Genomic DNA, 25,368 nt, shown 5'->3' on the forward strand with positions numbered 1-25,368 from the left:
TTGCAAAGAGCTGGGGCACCAGAAAAAAAAGGTGCCCTAAGCCGGCACCCCCTCCCAACAACATCCGAGGGGGGGGTAAGGGAGAGGGAGCCTCTGGTGATCAACCAGCTGGTGGCATCGATGCTGTGGCATCGGCTGATCACTCTGAGCCCGCCCCCCAAGTTTGTAGCCAGGATCCAAAGGAAGCTGACAAACTTCTTCTGGGCCGGAAAGCATTGGGTTTCTGTCAGGGTTCAGTCCTTTCCTCGGGACGAGGGAGGGCAAGGTTTGGTGTGCATCAGGAGCCAGGTGAACACCTAGTGCCTACAGACCCCGTAAAGATACCTGGATACAGACCCAGCTCCGCAGTGGTGTAGTCCCATTTTTACAGGTCTCAAATAGGACTACTTCTAATAATAATGATAATACATATTTATATATTATTTTAACCATATGTTGCCTATGCCTAAGGCTGGTCAACTACCAGATTTAAGGAATTTGTTAAATATAACTGACACTAATAAAGACAAGCTTTTTTAATTATTTGGAATACTGCTGTGTGTAATATTTGTGTTGCAGTCTCAATTCAATAATTGGATATTTTTCTTGTATTTTTCTGTGTGTCAAGAGCAAAGAATGCATTAAAAACACGATACTAAACTATCTGGGGGTAAACAGAGAAGCCTGCATGCCTAGCATGACAAATGCAATTGTCTTTTCAGTAACAATGGTAAAGGAGTGGTTAGAAAGTAGAGATCATCTGTGTAAAGCTTTAGGATTGCACACTTGATTTCATTATTAAAAATAGACTTACCATGTCATAAAACAACATACCAGTTAAAGCTTTGTATATACAGCTATGACCAAAAGATTTGCATCACCTAGATTTGTAGGTTTTTAGGCTTTTTTTTTTTTTTTTGTAAATGAGTATATGTATAGTAAATATGGACTGGAGAGGAGGGCTATTGTAGAAAGTTATTAACCGGAGGTAAGACTATTATTACCGACTGGGTACAGAGGAGTGGCAGGCTGGAGAGGACCAGGGAGGTGGTCTCATTATCAATTCGGTAAAATGTAAAAACGTGGAGGTGAAATGATAAAACAAATTGACATAAGAGATATTTCAATGAGTTCAACTTAGCACTATTCTTGTGAAATCCTACACAACCCCCCTCGGTCCTTGACCCTACTTGCCAGTACACCTCTTCTTAGAGGTATAAATTTGTACCTTGAGATTCGGCTCAGTAAAATAATATTAATACGTGACTCATCACCGCTTTAAGAGTGCAAGCAGTCTTACTGGTATGCTTGTTTACACATTATCATGTCCTTATCTCTCATCTACCAGTGTTTTAAACACTATATATCTGCAGAGCAACGCCTAGTGCAAGTCGCTACTTTCTGAGTTATTTTGCCAATAACACTCTCGTAACAACAGCCTGCCCGCTTCTGTTTAGCTGCTCCACCCTCTAGACATCCCGCCTGAGAGAGACTGTGCATGTCACGTGATAGTAATAGCTTACTAGGTCCAGTTTTTTGAAAAAATCGTATCACTTTGGAAAGTTTGCATACCACTCAGAGAGGAACTGTAACAAGGGAGAAATTATCACAAGCACTGGACTGGAGGGAGGACCTCTTAAAGTAAGTTGTATTTATTTAAATTGAGTCATTTTAAAGTAGAAGTTTTGTTTATCAACTTTGATTTATTTGTTTTAACTCTGTTTGGTAACTCTGATATTGGAAATCCAGTTTGTAGTGACTTGAACGTACCTTGAGAGTACATCGGGTGGTATATATTGTGATTAATACGTGCAAAATAAAGTAAAATATAAGTATTTCTTGTAAATATCTGCATATTAAATACTGTTTGATATTGAGTTTTTCAATGAAGCAGTCGATGGAACTGCACATTTCTGTAAATGCTGTAGTACAGTAGTAGCCTACATGTACAGTACTTTCCTGTAGTCACGCAGCTTACACAGTTACTAGTGGATCAAGAACTCTAGTGTGTGTGGGCGAGTTTCTGATGTGTTATTTAGTTCTAGGGAAATGACCTGAGTTTATTTAGCGTTTTGCTGCAATATATTTCTTACTGTTAGGTTGTAATTCCCTAGTTACATGAACAGTATTGTGACACGTGTCTATTGTTTTAATTTGTTGGTTTGTTTTGATTATTTATGGTATGACTCACGGCTGGTTAATTGAGCATTCCTTATTGTATACATTGATGTATACCTTATTGTATACATGTTTTAGAATTCAGAGAAACAACACAAGTTCACTAGTGAAGACTGGAACAGAATGACTAACCCCAGCAATACTGTACGTGACTGCTGCCTTAGCTCATCTGCAGTCTTTTAGATTATTAGAATACGGTAACAGGGTGTGTTAATGAACTAATTAATTAATTAGTTTGTTAATTAAGGAAGTTAATCATTCGTTGAGATGAGCTGCATCTGTACCATGGTGATAGTTTTGCAACTGCTGGCAGATCTTGCTCCATGAAAAATGGGTTTTACCTGAAAGAGTTCTTGTAACCATAAATTCAAACAGTTGTATGGATCCTGTTTATTGAAAATGTACTAAATATAAACGCACAATAGCAGCCATCCACCATAATATCAAAGTATATTAACATGCCACTTTAACCTCATAATAAACTATATGGCATTAGCAAATACCCTAATATTTCAATTGGGGGATAACATGTTTAATTAGGGGCAGTCTGTCCAGTTTTATAGAATGCCTAATATAATCTTTATGAAGGAACTTCAGAACTGATCTCTTGGTCACTGCAGTGGCCTCACATCACACTGTAAACAGACAGCCAGTTGTACAAAAAGAATAAATGGTCTTGCTAAAAAAACAAAATGGCATAGTTACAGTTCCAAACTTTCTAAAAATTGCAACAGTTGTAATAGTTTGTACATACAATTTACCTAATGGGAGAAGTTTTCTTAAATCTTTATGTAAAATTGTTCTTCCAAAAAGGGTCCTTTCCAGCCAGTGTCACTTCATTTTGTGTAGACTCTGTATGTACGGTACTGTGGCAGACAAATGTTTTAGGGTGAAATTGTCACTTTTGTACATATTTCATTGAATTGCTATGGAAATCATGCATGCCTTAGGTTTCTACTGTAATTAAACCTGATTGTGCTGTTATAAACAATAAAGGTATGGCTTTAATGTTGGTTTTAAAATACTGTGTTCTAATGTGTTTGCCAATAGAAGGACATTTTTACTGGCATGATTGTAATATATATGTATATATAGTATATAATATAAACTAGCAATTTGCTTGTAAACAGGGTATGTCCAATATGTGGTTTTCTGCTCACACCCAGAAAGCTAACGCCTCCGCCCTCTCTTGTTGCAGCTGCCTGTGTAAATAGGGCCATTGAGGGCAAAGTCAATGGTTCTCTTTGCTTTGGCTTCACCAAGCGTCTGCAGCTTCAAGGCTGGGGTTTGCGTCAGACATTGCAAGTGGCACATTCATGCTCTTGTCCTGTTTTCAGACCAGATCCCAGGAAGAAAAGGCAGGTTCCTAATCAAAAGATTCCTGACACTCCAGCACTGAACCCCGCCCTGTCTCTACTCGGCTATGAACTGCTGACACGCACACGCACGCACACACACACTGTATGCTTATTGCTCAAGCTGACTGTTTTATGCTACACAAGGGATAAGTTAACCTTTTCACCTCCAGGTTTGGAGCCTGTTGACTTGTATCATCAGTGTTTTGAGATGTTGTTTGCTTTAGGTTATTTTCTTTTTCAAGATAAGTAGAACTCGGGCACCACTTTATCACTTTTAATAGCTGTTTTTTTTTTTTGCAAACACATTTTACTAGAAACAGTAAAAAGCTTATTGTACAGTGTGTAATTTGTTTTGTAATATTTTTCTGGTGCATTATGGTAATATGTAATTTTGTAATCTGCAAAGAAATTGGGTTTTGGCAAATAGCTGTGATCTTTTCTAAATATAATTGATAAGCATCTGTACTGTAAGTGAGTGCATTACTGTAGCACCAGAAGAAAGAAACACAGTTTACCTTTGGAGCTCAACACCCAACTGTTACTTGTTGAAGACTACAGTTTAATTCTATTTTACATGTTCTCCTTCTCCTGCTCAAAGTACTTTTCACTTTCCACACAACACACTAGTCATTGTCGGTCTGTAATTGGTTAATGTTCTTGTTTTCACTTTGCTGAGTTCCCATCCCAGGTTGGCGGCAGTGTGTAGGGCTGAGACAGGAAACCAGGGAGCAGGCTGCACTGATAAGGAAGGGTATTGTCTGAGTGAGGTGGCGGCTGCTTTCTGTTCCCTGAGGTTTCTGTTCTAGAAAGGGGGCTCAGACAAGATGCTGCATGCACAGCTTTCTCAGTGTAGCAGAGACCGTTATCAATCGCTTCCATTGTCTGCACAATTTGTGGGTTCTGGCTTCTGTCAACTTTACATACACTTTAAGACCTTGTTTTATATAATATGATATAGTATGATGTGTGAAAAATCTTAAGTGTTTTGTACAGTAACTGTAAATATCCAGATACATCTGTACATTGTTGTATTGCATTTTACAGTTAAGTTTCACCGCTAAGAAACGGTTTGTTGATTTTATCTCACTCGGTTTCTCCTGGTTAACAAATCTTACATCACCCATGTGCCAGTATAGACTGGAGAAATTCATAGATTGCAAGTCCCTAAACTTTCCCTTCCAGGAGATGTTTTTTTTTTTTTCCATGTAGATGTTGTAAACAAGGTGAGAATGCGTGAAAAAAAATAACCTTTTGATCTAATTGTGCGCATATTTTTTTTTGTTTTTTGTTTAAATAAAAATTGCTTTATTTTACGGGTTTAAATTTCTATTGTAAACTGTGTAAACTTAATTATATTGTTCAAGCATTTACCGTCACTATTATATCACATTATAATATGGTTCACAGGTAGTATACTGTGCTGTAGTTGTGTCACAGCTGAGAGTCACACTGGCACATTTCAGTCGATCTCTGTACGTGGAGCGGTGACATGCGATTAATATTTCAAATATATATATAGGGGACTGGAATTTATACAGTATTTGTATTGGGGCAGGATATTAATAGACTGAATCACTGATTTAGTGGTAAACAATGCCTTTGTAACATTTGTTTACATCAAAGAATTCCTGGCCGATCCTCCCCTCTCCATTTTCTATTGCACCTGTCTGTTTATACTCAGTCAGTTGATTCAGACGTTCCTAAGAACTGGGCGTGGATGAAACCAAACCTAGTCCTGTTTGGACACATCTGAATGATTCAGCAGAGAACTCTGGGGCATGGTGCGTGGGTGGCGTCTGATGTTTAATAAGGATATATAGGTCAAAATGTTTGCCAGCTGGGTTGATGATGTAGTGCATAGAATGGAACACTGACAAGCTGAATAGGCTTGAGACGTGCTGAAAGACTATAAAGCAGATAGTCATACTGTACTATTTGGCCTTTGATGTGTTCTTGTTTTTCTTTGTTCCCCAGCACTTGGCCAGCACAACTTCTGTGTCTCATTTATCAGGTAATTAATTTGGTTCCTCAGTTTTGCAAGTTATATTGGGGGTTTTGCGATGCCATCATGGAACGCCATAGCAAAATGAGGCACGCAAGTCAATACTTGTAGTGGAAATTATCAGCATAATCTAGAATACAACTTCAAGCGACAGAACTGTTTGCTGGATGCTTGGGCGATTTATACAAGCAGCACAGTGTTTGTATAAATTGTGGTTTTGGTTCTGCTCATTTAATGCTAAATTCAGCGCTTAAGCATACACATTATTCATCCACTGAAGACAGCTTTAAATGGAAAAATGAGCAGGTTTGCAAACTGGCATTTCATAGTTCCCAATTACTGTTCCATTGAGGTGCAGTCACTTGATAGAATGCAACTGCTTAGATGAACCACGTCACCAGATGCATTGGAATTTGATAGTAGGATCTAATGTTTTGCAGTGTGGTATTATTATACCCTTTGCAGTAGGATAGTTCTGCATTGTCGTACAGGATCACACCCACTGGGTGAGGCAGTCAGCTCCCTGTATATCAGATTTCCCCTAAGCCAGCCTCGTCCAGCTTTCTGAACATTCTTTCGGTGAACCCACTCCTGTTGCCTACTTGTTTTATCTCTTCTGACACCTAGTTTGCAACATGTTGTCCTTCCACTTACCACAATACAACAGTATATACATGCCCAGTACTGTCTCTAAACAAACCTTTGTAAAGCAGATACCCATAACAGCCTGCTACAGTAATGACTTGCAGCACATTACATGACTGTGGCGTGACTGGCATTCTCAAACCTTGTTTAGTTTGTTCTTTTCAAAAGTAAACTGTATTTTTGACACTATTTACAACTACTGCAGTTGTGCAAATTTTACATATTTAGTTGGTGAGTTTGTGATTTTGTTTTGTTTGTTTTATGTACAGATATGTGCCTTTCCTCCTTTGGAACAGTGTGTCTGCATTAACGCTGTCAGAAACAACTCTGGAGCCGATCTGCAATAGACCAGTCACTGATAGCTAAGGAATTTATGATTCAAAGTTTAGTCAGTATAGCGTGAACATTACTCCTCTGGAGGTAGTTGGACCTTGTCCAGTTCTTCTCATTTACTGCTTCTGTAGAAAGAACCAAAAAGAAAAACATTGATTTTAGTTTACTACGTTTGCAGGGACTGGAGAGAGGGCTATAGTGGAAAATTATTGACCCAAGGGAAGACTGTTGTTAATGAGAGGGGGCTATAATGCCTGAAGCCGAGGGGCATTTAATTTTCCACCGTGGCTGAGTCTACAGTTCATATTTAATATATGAATCAGTCAAGAAAATAAGCGAGGCAAGGTTGGATGGTAAATACAACTTATATATATATTGTTCAAATATAGCTGGTATAGCATAAGTAAATACATAAATAACAGAAATAAATAACAGAAAATGTTTTTGAAGTTCTGCTGCATAATCCAGTTTATATCCCGGCTCTCATATTTGTTTACATCATCGATTCAGAAAACAATGACCGTGATGTTTTAATCACAATTTTTGTGTTTTGGAGCGTCTTTCTTTCTTTTTTAGTATGTTTTGTAATTCTTTTTCTATTAAGTCACAGAATCGGTGTTCACCCATTTTTTCTTGTTGTGAGGCCAGGATTGAAGATGATAGGCGATCCTTTGGAAAGGGGCGGGACTCACAGTGACGTGAACCAATCACATGACAGATGGAGACTGTTGCCAGCAGGTGTAAAGATGTTAGGGCAATAGTGCAATCTATTTTTCCTCCTATGATGAGGTTTTAACCAATCACAGGCCAGAATTTCCAACTACTGATTCTAACAGGATTTTCATGTTCGGCTATTAACTCAATTTAAATGTTCGTTCAGATATTCGTGCGTTTTTCAAAAGTAATAAAAGCCATTATATTGCTCTGAACACAGACAGACAGAGCAATAGTAGCAGGGGCAGGGGGGGCAGCCATGGACCGTGTGTGTGTGTGTGTGTGTGTGTGTGTGTGTGTGTTTGTGTGTGTGTGTGTGTTATACAGCAAGACCTTACACTACGTAACATGATAAAATAGAAAAATATCCCAGGAGTAAAGAGTAAATTGTGTAGGCCTTACTTTACCCCAGTGAATTAACTACAAAACAAAGGATACCAAATAGCAGCTCAAGTTTCATTTCTTGCCATTGTCGTTTCTTCACAGTAAACAGTGGCCATAGACATGTTTTTTTTCATAAAGTAATCACATGAGGTTTACTTGTGCCTTTTTGTAGCTGAACAAGCAAATGAAAACAGAAATTTAAACTTTAAACACTTCAAATAAAACAAACGTGGAAATGGCATTGTAAAATGAAGGGAGGAAAAAGTCACTGTTTTGCTGCTTGTTTATTACATTCCACATAACAAAGTCGCAACAAAAAATATACAATATCAGGGCCAGAAGTTAACTTTTTATGGCAGTAGTGAGGATTTGGTACCTGCCTGGAAAGTAGGTAGTAAAATGGTCTTACTCGATAGCAGTTTATTCGAGTGATAATATAGAAATAATTAATAAACACCTACCTACTGTTTGAAATAGGCTGAATATCCCAAACTATCACATAGTAGGCCTATATTTAAATCAGAAAGTATTTATTGAAAACACCTTGTGCACAAATAAGTAATGGAACTAATGCAATTCCTTGTTGAAATGTATTTTGTTTTACCCTTAAGTTCCAAAAGAATGCAACTATATCTGCCCTCTAAGCATCTGATATGCCAACAGTAAAGTTAACCAGGTTATGTTTCATTGGTGCAAATTTAAATTATATGGAATTATCCTCTCATGTCTTCAGTTAGTTACCGAAATCTCAGTCAACAACAAATCATACACACCTATAAAGACAGCAATTTTAGATTATAACATAACAACCACAACCGAGCTGTTTTGGAAATGAAAGCTAATTCTGGCATGGTAACGCTGCACTTAAAAGTTTCATGCAATGTGTTATACTAACTGGTTTGTTCATAAGATGTATACTCGCACCCTGCCTTTTCACAGCTTTGAAATGCTGTACAATTTAATTAACTAAGAAGTAATAACAGAATAAGAGATATCAACAAACAGGGGTTTATAAAATTGTTTTATTAAACAGTGACATTAGTTAGCTCTGTGTGTGTGTATGTGTGTGTGTGTGTGTGTGTATATATATATATATATATATATATATATATATATATATATATATATATATATATATATATATATATATATACACACACACACACACACACACACACACACACACACACCATTTGCCCTACACTCAACAGAACCGCAGATTATCACCCAACAGTAGTTGCCGTATTTGAAAGGGCTAACAAGTATACCAATTCATTACAAATTCAGACAATCAGATATTATTGTAAAACAGTATATGCAAGGCACTAGACTGACAGCTATTTATATTAAAGAGAAATAAATGAATACTTATTTTTCATAACAAGTTTCATACACTAATATCCACATGATTAAAACACTGTCATTATTATTAATAATCCTATGTGTAACACTCCTAGTCTGTCATTATCTTTAGTAAACAATGTCTTCACTAATTTCCGATGAAGAACTGGTTATTTATAGTTAGGGCTGGGATTTTGTCACGGAGGTTTGTACTAAAAATCACGGAGGAAGGGGGAAATGGTGTGTGAAGTTACGGGGATGAAAAATCAAATGTGTTTCTTTAAAGACAATATACCTACGTAAAAATAAAACCAGTCTGTCTATATAGTAGAAAAAAATGAAAATGAATCTGTCTTCTTTTTTTTAATTATTTATTATGATTTTCACAACATCAGGTTCAAGTTTTAATCCTGTAAATCAGTAAGCTTCACAGCGTATACAACTATAAACAAAAAAATTGTTTTACATAACATTTGGTGGGTTTTCTACAGGACGGGAAACAAAAACTATAGGTTTTACATAACTTTTAAAAAATAATGACTGTCTCTTTGTGTGCAACTGTTGCTTTTGCTGTTGGTCAGTTTGCAGCAATTTCCCATGTTGGTTTGTTTACATGCTATTCTGATACAGCAAGTACATTTGTGTATGCAGAAAACTATTTCTGCATCAACACTATTTACTGGTACTGTCAAGCACCTGACAAAGAGTTGGGAATCTCATTTCCATGTTTTTTTCCAGAACTGGTAAACGTCGCATTTCATTTCACTGACAATTTCGTAGAAAGCGCGGTATTCACGCTGTGCTACACAGTTCTCTTCAAACAATGGAAAGGCCTCAAACACTTCTTTCTCAGCTATCCTGAGACACTTCGCTTGATTTGGGTCAAAGACCCAACAGGCATTGAGAAATGCAGCTGCAGGTTGACAGGAGAGTTGCACTGCATACACTATATGTTTAAATTTTTCCAGTGCTGTTAATTGATTTGAAAGGCAAAGAAAGGCAACTAAATTTCAAGTAGTTTTGGTGTCCGTGACACCGGTAATTTATTCCCAGCCTTAGTTATAGTTGTCTTATCTGTAGTTATTTTAAATGTTATTCTTTTAGGTTGAATTTCAAGGAGAGGTGGTGAGACTTATCTCCTCCTTCTGTCTGTAACTCCATCTCTACCAGCACTCAATCAATTTTGTGATGTGGTGTCTCTTGATTGGTTAACCAATCTATCCTGCCTCTGTAAAACACACCCATTTCCCTAAACTTTACTATTTTCTTATTTCCTATACAGCACCTGGCACCGAGTCTCCTCTGTGATGATATTGATCACTTCCCCTGGCTTCTCAGGTGTGTAATCATACCGCCCTCTCTGTCTTATTTTCTTCTTTCAAGGACTTGATCACAAGTACGTCCGGCCCCGGCGAGTTGGACGAGACCTTGGCTGAGGCATCATCAGAAACACGGGGCATATAATTGACATCTTCTTAAATAGGGGTGTGTTTTTGTGCTATGACCAGGACATCGGGTCATCTGTTTGTGTGTTTTCGCGATGCGGTTACTGGACCTAGTGGTCATGGGTCCACAGTGAACCAGGTTTGCGGCACGGTTCATGGTTGTAACCAAGGTGTTGTGGGATAGGGGTTTCCTGTCAAGATGGCAATGCAACTTTTACAACTTGTTTCTGTAACCTTTTCTGAATTATTATGGACATTATTTTTGTTTTTCTGTAAATAATAAAAACGGCATGAAAGTGCTGCTGAAAAGAGGCAATCAAAACTTGGAAACAAGTGAAATCTTTCACAGTGTGTGTGTGATATATATATTTGTAAGCAGGGAGAGGGTTAAATTCCTCCCTGCTGAAGAAAAAAACGTGTGAATGCACATGTGTTTAATTTGTTTTCTTTATTGTTAATTATCACCTGCACATGGTTCACATTGTAAATTGGAGCCAGGTGCAGGGTTTAAACAAGAGACAGTCAGTATATTATATTAAAAATACAAAACTGAAAGATCATAATTGGATAAGTCTCCAACCCCCTGAGTTAATACTTGCTGGAAGCACTTTTGGCAGCAATTACAGCTGTGAGTCTGTTGGGATAGGTCTCTACCAACTTTGCGCACCTAGATTTGGCAATATTTTACCATTCTTATTTACAAAACTGTTCAAGCTCTGCCAAGTTCCTTGGGAAGCATTGATGGACAGCAATCTTCAAGTCATGCCACAAATCTTCGATTGGATTAAGGTCGGGGCTCTGACTGGGCCACTTAAGGACATTTACCTTTTTGTTCCTTAGCCACTCCAGTGTAGCTTCGGCTGTGTGCTTTGGGTCTTTGTCATGCTGAAAAGTGAACTTCTGTCCCAGTTTCAGCTTTCTTTCAGAGGGCAGCAGGTTTTCCTCAAGGACTTCTCTGTACTTTGCTCCATTCATTTTCCCTTCTATCCTGACAAGTGCTCCAGTCCCTGCCGATGAGAAACAACCCCATAACATAAACTTTGACTCATCGGTCCATAAGACCGACTTCCACTCCTCAAACGTCCAGATTCTGTGTTTTTTGGCCCAGGCAAGTCTCTTCCTCTTATTCTGCATTCTTAACAGTGGTTTCTTTGCAGCAATTCTTCCAGTTAGGCCAGCTTCACGCAATCTCCTCTGAACAGTTGATGTTGAAACATCTGCACTTCTAGTAGCATTTAGCTGAGCTTGTATTTCAGGGACAGTTAATCGACGGTTTCGCAGACTTGTGACTCGAATGAACTTGTTCTCTGATTCTGAGGTCACCCTTGGCCTGCCTGTCCTTGTTCGGTCCTCATGAGTGCCAGTTTCTTCAAATCGTTTGATGGTCTTGGCCACAGCAAGTACAGACACTTGCAAAGTTCTTGTGATTTGTCTTAAGGATTGACCTTCATTTCGTAAAGTAATTACAGTAATTTCTTTGCTGAACTGAGCGTATTTTGCCATTTTCTGCTCCCTTATATTCAGGAATGACAAACTTGTCAAACAATGTGATGTGTCTCAATCTTTTTTCTTTTTTTTTTTTTGTTAAAAGTTAACTTTTAATGTGGATTTTGACTACAAACTACTCAGGCAATGTTAGCCTGTGTTTGAGTTCTGCTGTTATTGGTCTTCTGCTGATAACAGCTTATTCTGGAATCAGACTTTTTTTTTTTTTTAAATGATTATTATATTATGGAATCAGCCAGTACGGGTACAAACATTGTGTTGTGCTTTGTTAGTAAGCAGTCATGTTGTGTGTTTTATACGAGCTGTCAAAGGGTGTTAAAAATGTCTCTCTGGATCGGACAATTCAGTGACCTAGCATCACACTTATGGTTTATAATTGGGCGCTGTGTCTGGCATAGACGGATGTACGGCATATCGAAATCTGGAACGTAGCAACGGACTACTGTAATTGGAATACAATTTCTTTAAAAAATCAGGCAAGAATAACATTCATTGCTTTTCTTAAAACAATTGTCAATGTTCTGTACAATCGATTTTAACCGAATAAGTGCCATTGTCCTCATCTGAGGACAGGCTACTTTGAAATGTTGTTACAATATAGTTAAAAGAGATAGATGCCATGTATAACTGGCATCTATCTCTTTTAACTATATTGTTATGGTAACTTACTCTAATTTTATTAACCACAAAAGTTTCATCTAAATGTAATGTAACAAATTAAAGAGTTTGTGTTATGATTTTTTTCAAAGAAGAAAAGGCTGTATTTCAGCAGCCCTAAGCTAGCATGCTATTTTAATGGTATTGACAGAGACAGTTTTAATATTTTAGTGGCTCTTAAGTGGGGCTCCTGTTGGTTACTAACATGGAACACAACAACACAAATATTCTGGTTCTAGTCAAAATATTCAACACAAACTAAGTCTACAAATACCTACAGGGCAAGTCTTTCTTTTATTCCCTGTTATTAAACATTCTCGTTCCAACACCTGTGTGTTAAAACAGACAACTGTTTAAAAAAAAAAATGCTGTCCGCATTGTAATTGGTGGGTTGGTATGCAGAATGAATGACAAGAATGCACAGTACTGCTGGTTTTGTACCAGACTTTAGTAAACACAGTAGTTATTTTACCTAAATTTGATGTTAAATGGTTTTAATTCAGAACCAAACAAACCATATTTATGTCAAACAAAAAAGGCTAACGGTTCACAAATTCTACAGTTTTTAGTCTTATTCAAAACTTTGTCCAACTCCAAAGGCAATCAAGGACAACAATCACGCAGAGAAGAAAAATCACCTTTCAAGTTCACTCTTCCTTTTCTTTAAAGGGTTGCAGCACTGTACTGGCACTCGCTGCGCTTTCCTGTAGATGGTAGTTTCAGCCGTTTCTATAAACTGTCGGGTCTTATGTTATATTCAGTTATTTGTTTATGTAAATTGGCCCTGCATATTACCAATCATTCAAGTTATTGTCTGTCTCTGGGTGTTGAAGCTTTGATTGCAATTATTTATTTCAACTTTTTTACGTAATTCATAGAAAAAGCCTTAATGATATGTCTTCAGATACAAATGGATGTTCCCTCTGGAAGTTAAAAAGCCATTATACCCCAAAGAAAAGTTTGAGAACCTCTGACTTACAGAATGCATCTATTTGATCTGTTCTAATATTTGATCTAGATCTGTTTTTTTACTTTGTTTTTTTGCAGTATGTGCAAGCCAGCAAAATTGCTCATGTATGACTACTTACCTGTCAAACAAGAACCATTGGAATTGGTGAGTAAAAATAATGAATTATTTAACATCTCTGTTAAAAGCAACATACTGTCGCCGCTTTGCTGCTTTGTCTATATAAAACCTGTGTAGAAGAGCACGCTTGTGTAAAAGTCCCCTACCAATAATTTCCAGAAGGCTGTCACCTGCAGTGTTACTGGTTTTACCAGTTTTCCTGTGTATAGGGTTATCTTTACAGCATCTAAGCACGTATTCTGCATATTGAAAGCTTTTAGAATTTGCATACGATAACGTTCTAGTATAATACATGGGGGGGGACTTTTGTTTACAGTTAAGACAATACTTCCTTGTTGAAAACTGGCAGAAGAGCAAGTCTAAAAACAGGGATAAGCCACAGCTTGAATTTATTAAAGCATTTTATAGTACATGAAGGAATAGGTCTAGAGTGACAACCAATGCTCTGTGGCTTTCCCAGGAATATCCTTAAAAACACTGTAGGTTGTTGGTTGCATCCACAGGGATTTCCCAACGATGTAAAGTGTTCCAATCAAATCTAGCTATGGCTTTTCCAGTTGGACATAGGTTGATGAAATCCTCCCCTTTGTGCCTTGAATGACGGACGCCAAATAGGCAACTGTGTTATTATATGGTTATTAAAATGACACAATTATAAAACAGAATATTACCAGATATCATCTGAAGCTAAAGCAAAATAAAACACTTGTAAAAATTGTAATTCTTAAAGCTAGCATTATGTACTGTACATGGCCCTGATTCGCAGTGTCCTTTTACTGTCTCGCTGTGCATTTAATCAGGTGGCCTTCGTCTGTGCCCCCTTCCCCATCACATGATTATTCAAACGCACCAATGCTTAAAAACAACCTGCTGGGTGATTGAGGGCTGGAGCTGTGCATGGTAACCCACAGCCGCTGCGTGTCTGTGCCTACCCCAAGTTCAGGCCTGTACCCTTGCCTGACCAGCGCTGGGCAACTCGCGTGGCTCCATTGAGTCAAGCACTCGCTCCCTGCTACCCAAACCATTGCCACCTTCTCCACCTCATCAAGATTCACGCTCGTGGTCACTAGACCAAGATAAGAAGCCGTAGCACTGTAGCAACTGGAGTTATGTATCATCTCAACAACCATTTAACCATTGATGGACAAAGTAATGCAGGTAGATTTCCATGTTTTTCAAAAGAACTGTTTTCTCAGTAGGTTCCCCAGGCTATATTACCAGGGAAGCAATTTTGGTAAAATTTAAAGCTCAGAAAAAAAGCAAACAAAAAAAAAAACCTACAAAAAAAGAACACAAATGCAAGCTGCGGTCTGTTACATTTCTGTTTCAAGCTGAGTTATAGTCTTTCGTTAATTAAAACCCTCCTTTTCTAAGTGCAAATTAATTCCTGATAAATGATGACAGTTAACACGGATTTGCTTTTAAATTACGACGCAAACAAAATAAAACAGTGACTTACTGTTCTTCATACTGTAACTATGACAGTATACCCTGCAGGGGTGTCTGAGGTTTGTGTGTTAACTTGGCAAGACTTTCACAAGTTAATAGATATGCATCTTCTACTTCTACCAAACAATAAAGTCATACACATCTTGAATGCTATTCAAAAGTATTAAAATTGAGCAGGGAAATTATTGCCTTTCAATTGGTTTGGGCATGCAAAGAGCCCTTGAGAGTGAAGAACCCAGTGGCAACCTACAGCTTCTGCTGTGGTTCATAATAAACGTTCTGTCTAGGGAAAGACCCAGATGTCTCTGGGCAATTCCAATGAGAAAAAAAATACCAAAAATTTCCTGATTGTATGCATGTATTTGTCTGTGTTTAAACTTACAGATAAAAATAAGGATATAATTATGTAAAATCCTGGCAAACCTGTTTTTATCTTCTTGCTGAATTCAAATAATATAGAGAATTCTGCAAAAGATATAACCAGAAAGTATAAACTGATGCTTCACAGCTTTATTTGTTTCTGTCATCCCCTCCCGCTAGTGTAAATGCTGACAGGAGGAATCACAAGTTGCAAGTAGAACACTACAGTCATTACCCATTTATCCAGTGTGAGTCCTCTATGGACGCCCCTAGCACAGATGACATTATGGAGTGTTTTTATGTGTATGCTAAACAAATGATTGCAAGTGAACATAAGTTTGCCAAACATATGAAGTATCACCAGAACTAAATAGAAGCATAGAAATTGCCAAGTACTGATTTTCATTTTCTGCAGTCTACAATGTGTGTGTAGTTGGCCCAGAACACAACTTTGACAAAAGTATACTTAGTGTCCCAGATTCTTCCAAATTACCACAATCACAAGGGTTTAATATACCATTATAATTATATAGAGCAGTTGCAGGTCTCACAATGCAAATTGCACACTTCTTTCATTTGTGAGATTAAAGATAGGCATATCTTTAGAGAGTAATACAATAAGGTTCCCAGTCAGATGAGTTTTGTATTATGTGAATAAAGAATGTGAAGCAACAATATTCCTTATTTATCAATTATATGTTTTTCTAGATACTATCACTATAAACCGGTATACAAATAGAGTAAATCATCTCCCTTTTCCTGTCAGGCCAGCTACAAATCATATAAATTAATTAGAGATTATAGCGAATTTTCCAAATTAATCATTCTCAAATTAATCTGCTTTTTCTTTCAGACTAATAATACACCCACCTAGACTGATTACTTTTCTTATTAATGACCTACAAATATGTCTGTATGTAATGCAGGTAGAAAGTGACAGTGATGTGTTCCGGTAACACTGGTAGCAGCAATTAGGAATGGCTGTAATCTAGGTTAATAATAACATTGAACCAACGATACTGGGTAAACCAACCAGTGACCTCGTGTGGTGGTACACTTGTCTTTGGCTTAGAAGCCTGTGTTTCTATATGACCGTACCACCCAGTGCATATTTTTGTTCTGATTTTTATTTTATCCTCTCCCACAGTCATTCTGTTCTGATTACTTGGCCAAAACCTTGGTGAAGCCTCCTGAGACATACAGTGTGATGTATGCACCGCAGAATGGGCTGCACAGTAGACTGTATCAGCTTCATGATGGACAACCCAGTGGGAACCAAATGGAGCCGGTTGACCTTTCTCTCAACAAACGAAGCTCTCCTCCCTCGCCATATTCTTTGACAACCCTTTCCAACTCCAGCTTGTCCCACGGGCTCTCTATGTCTCCCTCAAGGTCACCCCATAAAAGAACTTCACCTACCGTGCCGCCCCACTCTGTGCCCATGCCCTTTCCCAGCATGATGAGCCCCATGCTGCCCGGTACAGGAATGACCAGCCAAGGAATGATTTCAGTGATACCCTCAGTCATGGTGCAGCCAGTGTCTCTTCTCTACGCACCACATCTTTCCCAGCCGATTGTGGTCTCTTCCAGGATGAATGATGAAATGCAAAGCCTCCCCAGCATGCAAGGTAGGTGCATTTTTGTGACAGTAGCTAAACAAATTGTTGAATAACTTCATCGGACACTTTACACTTAACTTTGTTTAAAGTCCACTTGTATTCTCCAAAGTAAGTATCAGATGCAGGGACCCAATTCCACCCTTCACCCCTCTCCTCTCCAAATTGAATTAGCCCCTGCGTCACACAGTTTGCCAAATAGGCATGCTCATTGCTACAGTTTAGGGGGTTCCTACTCTATTATTGCACAGGAAGCAAAGCAGATACAAATGGGATTACCTTTTTATTGTACAAAGCATTACGTTGCCAGGATAGATTATACATCTACTAGCACACTAATTCTTTATGAGTACAGCCCAGACTCATTTAAAAGTCGTGTTACAAAAGTACCTATTGTTGAGAGCCTAAAGTAGGGCATGCAACTTGAAGCTTTGTGAATAGCATTGCAAGCAAATGGTCCTCCGTTAGACGGAAACAAGCTTTTGTTTTGTTTTTGTTTTTTTTATTTACAAATTCTGCATTTTAAAACTGCCATGAATTATTTTAGCGTACATTTAAATAAAACATGTTTGTTGAATGCTAACTGTGTAATAATTAATATAATATTAGCCGATACTGTACCCTGTTAAAAGTAACATCCTTCTTGTTTTGTCGCTCCAGAATTTAGAGGCGTGAGCCATGAAGTGATGAAACAGTTTAAATCTGAATCAAGAACAGAGCATACACAAAATAGTTATCATGAAGAGATTTCATCTTCAGGCATCAATGCATCTATGGTGTCCCACAAGTAAGTACTTTTACTGTCATTTCTAACAGAACAAGTGGGCCTGGTGTGCTGCGGGTGTACCTGTAATAGAATAAACACATTATTTGATTTGCCTGCTTTTTTAGGGTTAGGGTTTATAACAAGTGTCTGTGGCCTGAGGTGGATGTCAGCGCCCTTCATTATAATGAACCTTCCGCTATAACAAGCCTGGCCTTTGGACCCCAAATAAAAAATATAAAGATCATATAAACACGCACGGAATGCCACCTCTGCAGTGAAGTCAACTCTTTTGTCTTAATAAAAAACGCACACTGTGTAACTATGCCTCCGAAACAATAATAAATGTTGCAACAAAGCTGGAAACTATAGTCATAGTTACAAAAAAGAAGTAACGCAGACATCTCTGTTGTGAGTACAGGTTGTCCAAAAGCACTCTGTGTAGGGGCTTGTTGAGCAGCCATGTGACAAAACTAAATGGATTAAAGGAAAAACAACAACAGAAAACTCGAGGATCTGAACATTTCTTGATTTGGAATAAAAACTCAGTTTGGGATTCTTGCATGTTGGATTGAGATTTGGTGCACTTTGAAATGATTTGTGTCAGATTTTGAATATAAAAGCTTCAATTCAGGAGTTTTGCTTTTTGTACTGCATTTTAATTCTTTCATATGTAGGATAAAAGCAAAGGCAAAATACTGCATAGATGAAACAAACTGCATCCTCGGCTCCCTCCTCTCAATGGGAAGCAGAGGCCTCCTTTTATGTCAGGTGGCTGGGCGCTGATTGATCGTTAATTATGCTAATCAACTAATCAACCCAAGCCACCTGCACACAGTAAACCCAGGCAGGTAGGGGAATTTAACCCCATCCCTGCCAATTTGTAAAGGGCAGAGCTTTGCTTTGCCACAATAATATTATAAGAACATCTGTGCACTGTAATGCTCAACCCCAATGAGGTGCCGACCATATAAGGCAATTGCATATTAAAACAAAAGAAACCTTGATTTATAGATTGAAGTCCAAAACAGCAACTGATCGCACACTCAAACTCAGGTCAAGATTTACTGTAGTCTTTTTAAAAAAAGATATTCTTAATTTTATTAGTTAAAACATGTTTTTACTAAACCGAACAAGCAAACAAAAAAAGGTAGCAGAACTAAGTGTTTCGACACCAACGGGTCTTCGTCAGGTCCACAATAATTTCAATTACAGCTGTAGTCACTTATACACACACATATTAATTCAATTATATAATGTCGTATTGCTTCGAATTTTAAGACACATCCCAAATTTCCCACCCTCAATTTGAGAAAAGAATAAAACCTCATATAAAACCCTATTTGAAAAGATACAACACATACGCATATGGAGACAGTTAGCATTACAGTTATGCTTCTCGTTTCCAGCTGTGATTACTCACACCTGTTTTTCTCCCAATTTGTGAATCGTGGTATTATTTGACATATAGAAAAATACAGAGGTCAGATTAGCATTTCCGATTTGTCCAAGCTGGTACTGTTTGCTAGAAATGCTGAAATTGCAAACGCTTCTCTTTTGAATTCCTCAGGAAGCTAATGACACTTCTTTGAACATGGCTGCCTGTATGTCATGGATGATTCAGATCGGACAGTAACTCTTTGGTTCATCTTTTCTCAGCAGTCAGTCACGTTGCTGTTTGTGTACTCTCGTAGTGTCTTTTGTTGCCTATTTTTAATACACTCATCACTACTATACTCGAGTTTAAGACACAAGCTATTTTTGAGAAGCAAAAAATGGTTAGTGCGTCTTAAATTCGAAGGAATATGGTGTGTGTATATGTGTATATATAAAACGTACTGTGAACCATATACTATACAGTAGTGTAGCAAAGCAAAACTTTACCGCACAGACTTAAACAAACATAGGTAGCCTATTATAATGATTCAGTTCAATGGAGTGATGTATTAGGCACATAATGTTTTTTTTATTATTATTATTAAATCAATTTTGTCTCCTGAGGAAGCTCTCCCACTCACTATTGAACTCTTTCTTTTAACTTGTTGCATTCTGCTCATTTTGTATAGCTGTGGTGCTTTAACCATAGTGTGTTATTTGAACCGTATCTCAGAGCAGGATTGAAATTGAACCCTCAGTAGGAGGTTTATAATGGTGCTTTTTTACCACTGTATCACCTGTCAGTGGTTGCAGTCATGATTGTCACCAATGATCTACCTCACAGGCCCATAATAGGTGCTCTAGAGTCCCTCCCGACAATAGAGGTAATTGAGAAAGCAATGGGTGAAGAGTGGAAAGAGTTCAGGCCCAGATGGCATCCCGGCATCTCCTACCTCCACAGGGTGTTCGTTAAGGCGTGGGAGACAGGTTTTCTTGATCCTGACTTTCGAGATGCCAATATCATTACCCTGTTCAAGAAGGGTAGCAGAAATGACTGTAACAATTATCAGGGCATATCCCTTCTCAGTACTGCAGGCAAGATCTTCTTGCTGAACAGACTACAAGCTTCCCTCACAGAGTATGTATTACCAGAAACAGTGTGGCTTCCGCAGAAATCGTGGTACTTCAGATATGATTTTCACTACGTCAGCTGATGAGGAAGGCTAGAGAGCAGAGGTTGGACCTCTACATGGTCTTTGTCGATTTCTCGAAGGCGTTTGATACAGTCAACTGTCAGGCACTATATAGAGTGCTGGAAAAGGTTCCACCAGGGTTTATGAACATCATCGAGGCCTTACACGAGGATATGAAGGTCAGAATCAGTGTTGACGGTGAACTGACCCAGCAAGGAATGGGTTAAACAAGAATGTTTGCTCGTGCCTACCAGCTTTCCTCTCTACGTGGTAGTTATGTACAAACAAGCCTTCGCTGCCTGTGAGGACAGTGTTTACATCAGGTTTCGGGTTGATGGTGAAGTCTTCAACCTTTCCTGACTAAAGGCTCATAAGCGCTGTCTGAGGTCCTTGCTGCGGGACTGTCAGTTTGCTGATGACAGTGCCCTTGTGGCTCTGTCTGCACAGGCCCTTCAGAACATCATGGATAGCTTTGCTCCATCCTACAGTGCCCCATCATCGTAGAGAGGGTGCCCTTATCACTGACAAGGGCAAGTATCTGGGAAGCACTGTCACCGATTAGTGCGCTCTTGACATGGAACTGGATAACCGCATCCATAGTGCCTGCTCAGCATTTCATCGTTTGTGGAAAAGGCTCTGGTCATCCCATGATATCACCTCCCATAATAAGGTGGATGTTTATTTATCAGAGACCTCGACCCTGTACAGGCATCAGATCAGGAAACTATGCAAGCTCCAACAATGACACTTGTGTTCCATCCTAAATATCCACTGCACTGAGGGATTGACCAGCGATGAGGTACTGGACAGGGCGGGCATGGTGGACATTGAAAAACTACTGAGGCAACACCAGCAGCGATGGGCAGGACACATAATGAGGATGCCAGACGATCGCATTCCAAAGCAGATCATGATAGGCAAACTCTACCAAGGCAGCCGTTCAAAAGCTCGTCCTCTCCTTCATTGGAAACATACTCTAAAAGATACATTAAAGCGATGTGATCTTCCTGTCCCTGGTTGGCAAAAACTAGCCCAGCAGAGGGCCAGCTGGCGAGAAGTGGTGCACATAGGGCTTGGACAGCTGGATGGGGCTCGGCACCATCATAACGCTCTGAAAAGACAGGCGTCATGCTGCTAGGGTTACATAGCACTTGTCTGCATACCCCTGTAGTCACTGCGGAAGGATCTGCGCCAGCTGATTGGTTTGTTTAGCCATGAACGTGTCTGCATCACAGAGACACTCTTTTAAAACCATTAACTCCAAGCTTTTGAGACAGCCATCGTCTTTTTGACGGGCATCTATAATTGTACTACCTGTTTTTAAGAAAGCACAAATACTACCTATTGCATCACACAGGTCTGTTCTGGGGGAAGACTGCAGGTGCGATATCATCAGTTGTGTGGGCTTTAATGGAATAGTTTGGATATACTATACCAGGGGTTGCCAAACTTTCTAGCCCTACTAGCCACATCCCAACATTTCCATATGGTCGAGAGACGCAAGACACGCTGTAAAACATGAAGTGTTTGCAAGCAAGACATTTTAAATACTAGCATTGTTTTTAAAAATGTTTTAATTCTCTCAAACTTTATAACGGAATCTTGCACTTACTCACTTACTGTGCAGTAGTTGTTATCTCTTGATGACATCAATGTAACACTGTTGTTTTTCCATTCTTTCAGTCTTCTACTGTATGTATTATGCACTTTTAATCAAATATGTTATGTGCAAATAAAATATAAATTTTAGACCTGCAATATAGCATTTAAACATGCATTCCCTAGTCTAGCGCTAACACTGCAATTTTATAAAAAGATTCAGGACGTTTGGCATGAGCAATATTCCATGCTTGTCATACAAAATTTGCTTCAGTCGTTAAATCAGCCTCTTTTCTGAACACCGGAATGAGCATCTGCTGAGACGTGTTTTAAAGAGGCCAGCCTTTTCTGCTCAAGTCTGATCCAGGAGGATATTCAGATGAAAATGCGTTGTGATTTTTTTCTCATGAAGTTTGAGGTTGCTCTCCCAGTACAGACCACAGCGTCTAAGTGATTTTTTGCAGATGAGACACAGGTTTACACTCTTTCCAGTGAAAGCAAACTCTCCTTCTCCCAGTCTGGGTTAAAGCCTCTTACATTCATTTATTATTCACGGATGGTTTGCTCAATGCAACCATCTCCACTAAACGAACAAGCACTTAATTCAAACTGCATTTCCAGCTTTCACTCAGCGATCGAAATATACATGCTCCAGTGCATGGTGTTGCAGGTCACCAAGTGACGAAATGTCCTTGCAGTGAACTTGCAGGCTCAAAGAAACAGACGAGAGAGAAGAAACAATAATAAACAAGAATGAATACGAATATTTCATTTTTGTTCTTCAGTTCATTCTAGCTGCAAAGTGTGCGTCAGCCAGCTTTGAACTGCCCGGTAGCCACGGTTTGGCTCATATTCCACTTATCGTTACAACCCCTAAGAAAACAATACAGTTTAAACTGCCATTTCCGGGTACATTTTACTGTAATGCCAGGGAACAGTATAATATTTAAATTTAGTACAACTGCAAGAGTATTTAAAATAAATATTTCTCCAATCACCCTGTCGGGCACTGCAAAACATTTTAAAAATGCGTGCATGTGCCTTTAAGACAAGGGGTGGTTCGTGGAATGAGGTTTTCTTTTGTGTTTTTGTCGCAGTTACAGTATGTGAAGAATTCTTCCGGTTGTTTGAATGGCTCAGGAGAGACCAGCGGATTGTGACCATGCTTGATATTTCTCTTTAAATGTCATTTCTTTGTGGCAGTAGTTGTCCAGTTTGTTGGATGCTTGATTTCTCCAGCTGTCATTCAGATGATTCAGTTTGGGTTTGGTGTTTGCTGTTGTAGCATAGTGGTAATTGAGAGTGTTGTGTAGAATTTCAATAGCTGGGCGTTGGTTGTAATTTGAACACGAATGCACATAGAGAGGTTTGCCACGTCTTATTTGAATGATTGTGTGGGGGGCATGAGGGTGCTTTTACTTTGTGGTGGTCAAGTTTCAAAATTCAGCTGGGATGTACAGTATCTGTTGTGTGGTATGACCCTGTACAAACTAGATTTGAAATGGTCATCCCACCACAATTATTCTTTATTTTCAAATTCTGCGTGATAAAAGTCATTATATTTTGAACCGAGTCTTGGAGGCCTGCTTGGGCTTTGGATGTCCTTCGTTTTGACAACAGGACAGGAATGTGCTGAGCCATGTCATTTGCAAGAAGTTCTAAGTCACCTTCTTTTAAAAATCATGTATATAGTCTTATTTTAAATCAGTCTGCACAGAATGCTCAAACCTCGATCATTAGGAAAGAGCCTACATATTTTCCGGTTAATTTAATTGAGAGATCAGATTTCCTCTCGGTTGAACTGATTTTACCCTCACTGTCTGGTTTGGTATGTGTAAATCTGATATCTGAAAAAAAAACAAACACAGAATATTTAATCAACTTCACTGTGTTATAACCGTCTAACCCTGGCACTGAAATTCATGCTTAAATAAAGGAGACTTTTCAACAAGATGCAAGTTATCATTCAAGATTAGTAACAAAGGGCAGATTAAGCATGGTCTTTACTCTGATTTTACTAGAAACATTCAAATAACAGTATGTGGCAGAGCAAAGCTCTGCCCTTTTTAAATTGGCAGGGATGGGGTTAATTTCCCCTACCTGTTTGGCTTTATATGTTCAGGTGGCTGGGGTTGATTAGTTGATTAGGTTAATTAACGACCAATCAGCACCCAGCCACCTGACATAAAAGGAGGCCTCTGCTTCTCATTGTGGTGTTTGTGAGTTTTGAATTTTGCTAAATCCAGTGAAGGCATTGCCCAGCCTGGAAACATTATTTTTGTAAGTTTTGTTTTGTTGTCTTTCTTTTTGTGTTTAAAGATTTTTATTTTGCCCTTATGCATGTTTATTTTGTGTTATTTATAATAAAATTAGTATTTTTTTTTTTGAACTGCAGTCTGCCTCTGGGCCTCTTTCCACTCGCCAGCCTGCCACATAGTACAATTCTACAAAACAAGCAGAATGCCAAACGGTTTGTCTACTGAATACAATGTGTGCCTTAGTGGTTTGTTGACAGCTTTGTTCCTTTAACAGTTATACCTGTTACAACAGAGGTGGAACATGATTTATATTTTCATTCTACTCAGTATTACACACATGAGCCAGGCATCAGGGTCCAACAACTGTTCTAATTCCAATGCTTGTGTTAAAAATTAACAATGTAAAATTATTTATATATATAAAAAAATATTAATGAATAAATAAATTACACATACTGTGTGGTGATCTTATTAATCAGGTGTACATCGCGTATAGGAGCACCTCCTAAGAGAACACTTTGGCTAAGAGAACATCCTAGTAGTGCATCTGATTTTTCCCATTGTAAAATAAATATGTAATGCATATATATTTTCAATTTCAAAAAGAAAGCTCCTCATGAACAGGACAGGATTTATTGATTGACACTTGACAACAGCCAATAACTGGGCTCTACTTGCTGATTGGTAGACAGAGGCATCCAGGGCGGGGTTAGTATGACCTACAGATCTCAACTGGTACCGTCAGGCGAGTCAAATTAGACCTACATTTTAAAATGTGTCCAAAATAAATCAAAAAGTGATACAGTCATTACTGCAGTGGATCATGTAAAATTATTTGGAAGCCAAGTATATACCAAGTAGTAGTTTGTGCAGAAAAATACATAAACACCACAGGACAAAAAAAATTCAATAAATGTCAGTAGTTTCAGGGACTTTATATTTTTTAGTCTCTGGATATGTTGTCCAACTGCAGACCTGTCCCTAGCTCAGCACTGTCTGCCAATTCCAACAAACTCCTAGGATGCAGAGAGAGCGGTGTCTGAATATGGACAGGTATTTACACTGCAGACAGGGAATGAAGAGAAACAGCATTTCAGAATAGTTTTTGAGTTATTGCTGCATAC

General features: G+C 38.6%; 1 protein-coding gene across 1 annotated transcript in view; it reads left to right on the forward strand.

Annotated features, from left to right (window-relative positions):
- The first annotated feature begins 1,522 nt into the window (after positions 1-1,522).
- The window catches only part of LOC121329195 (Krueppel-like factor 3), a 29,534-nt gene continuing 5,688 nt past the window's right edge, over positions 1,523-25,368 (forward strand). Inside the window, exons 1-6 of the mRNA XM_041274658.1 lie at positions 1,523-1,620; positions 5,490-5,526; positions 10,217-10,272; positions 13,590-13,656; positions 16,586-17,066; positions 17,715-17,841. Of these exons, the coding sequence (XP_041130592.1) occupies positions 13,591-13,656; positions 16,586-17,066; positions 17,715-17,841 (674 nt within the window). The 5' untranslated portion in view covers positions 1,523-1,620; positions 5,490-5,526; positions 10,217-10,272; position 13,590. The remainder of the gene's footprint in view (positions 1,621-5,489; positions 5,527-10,216; positions 10,273-13,589; positions 13,657-16,585; positions 17,067-17,714; positions 17,842-25,368) is intronic.

The sequence above is a fragment of the Polyodon spathula genome, chromosome 2 (assembly GCF_017654505.1).
Source record: "Polyodon spathula isolate WHYD16114869_AA chromosome 2, ASM1765450v1, whole genome shotgun sequence".
In the NCBI taxonomy this organism is placed as follows: Eukaryota; Metazoa; Chordata; class Actinopteri; order Acipenseriformes; family Polyodontidae; genus Polyodon; species Polyodon spathula.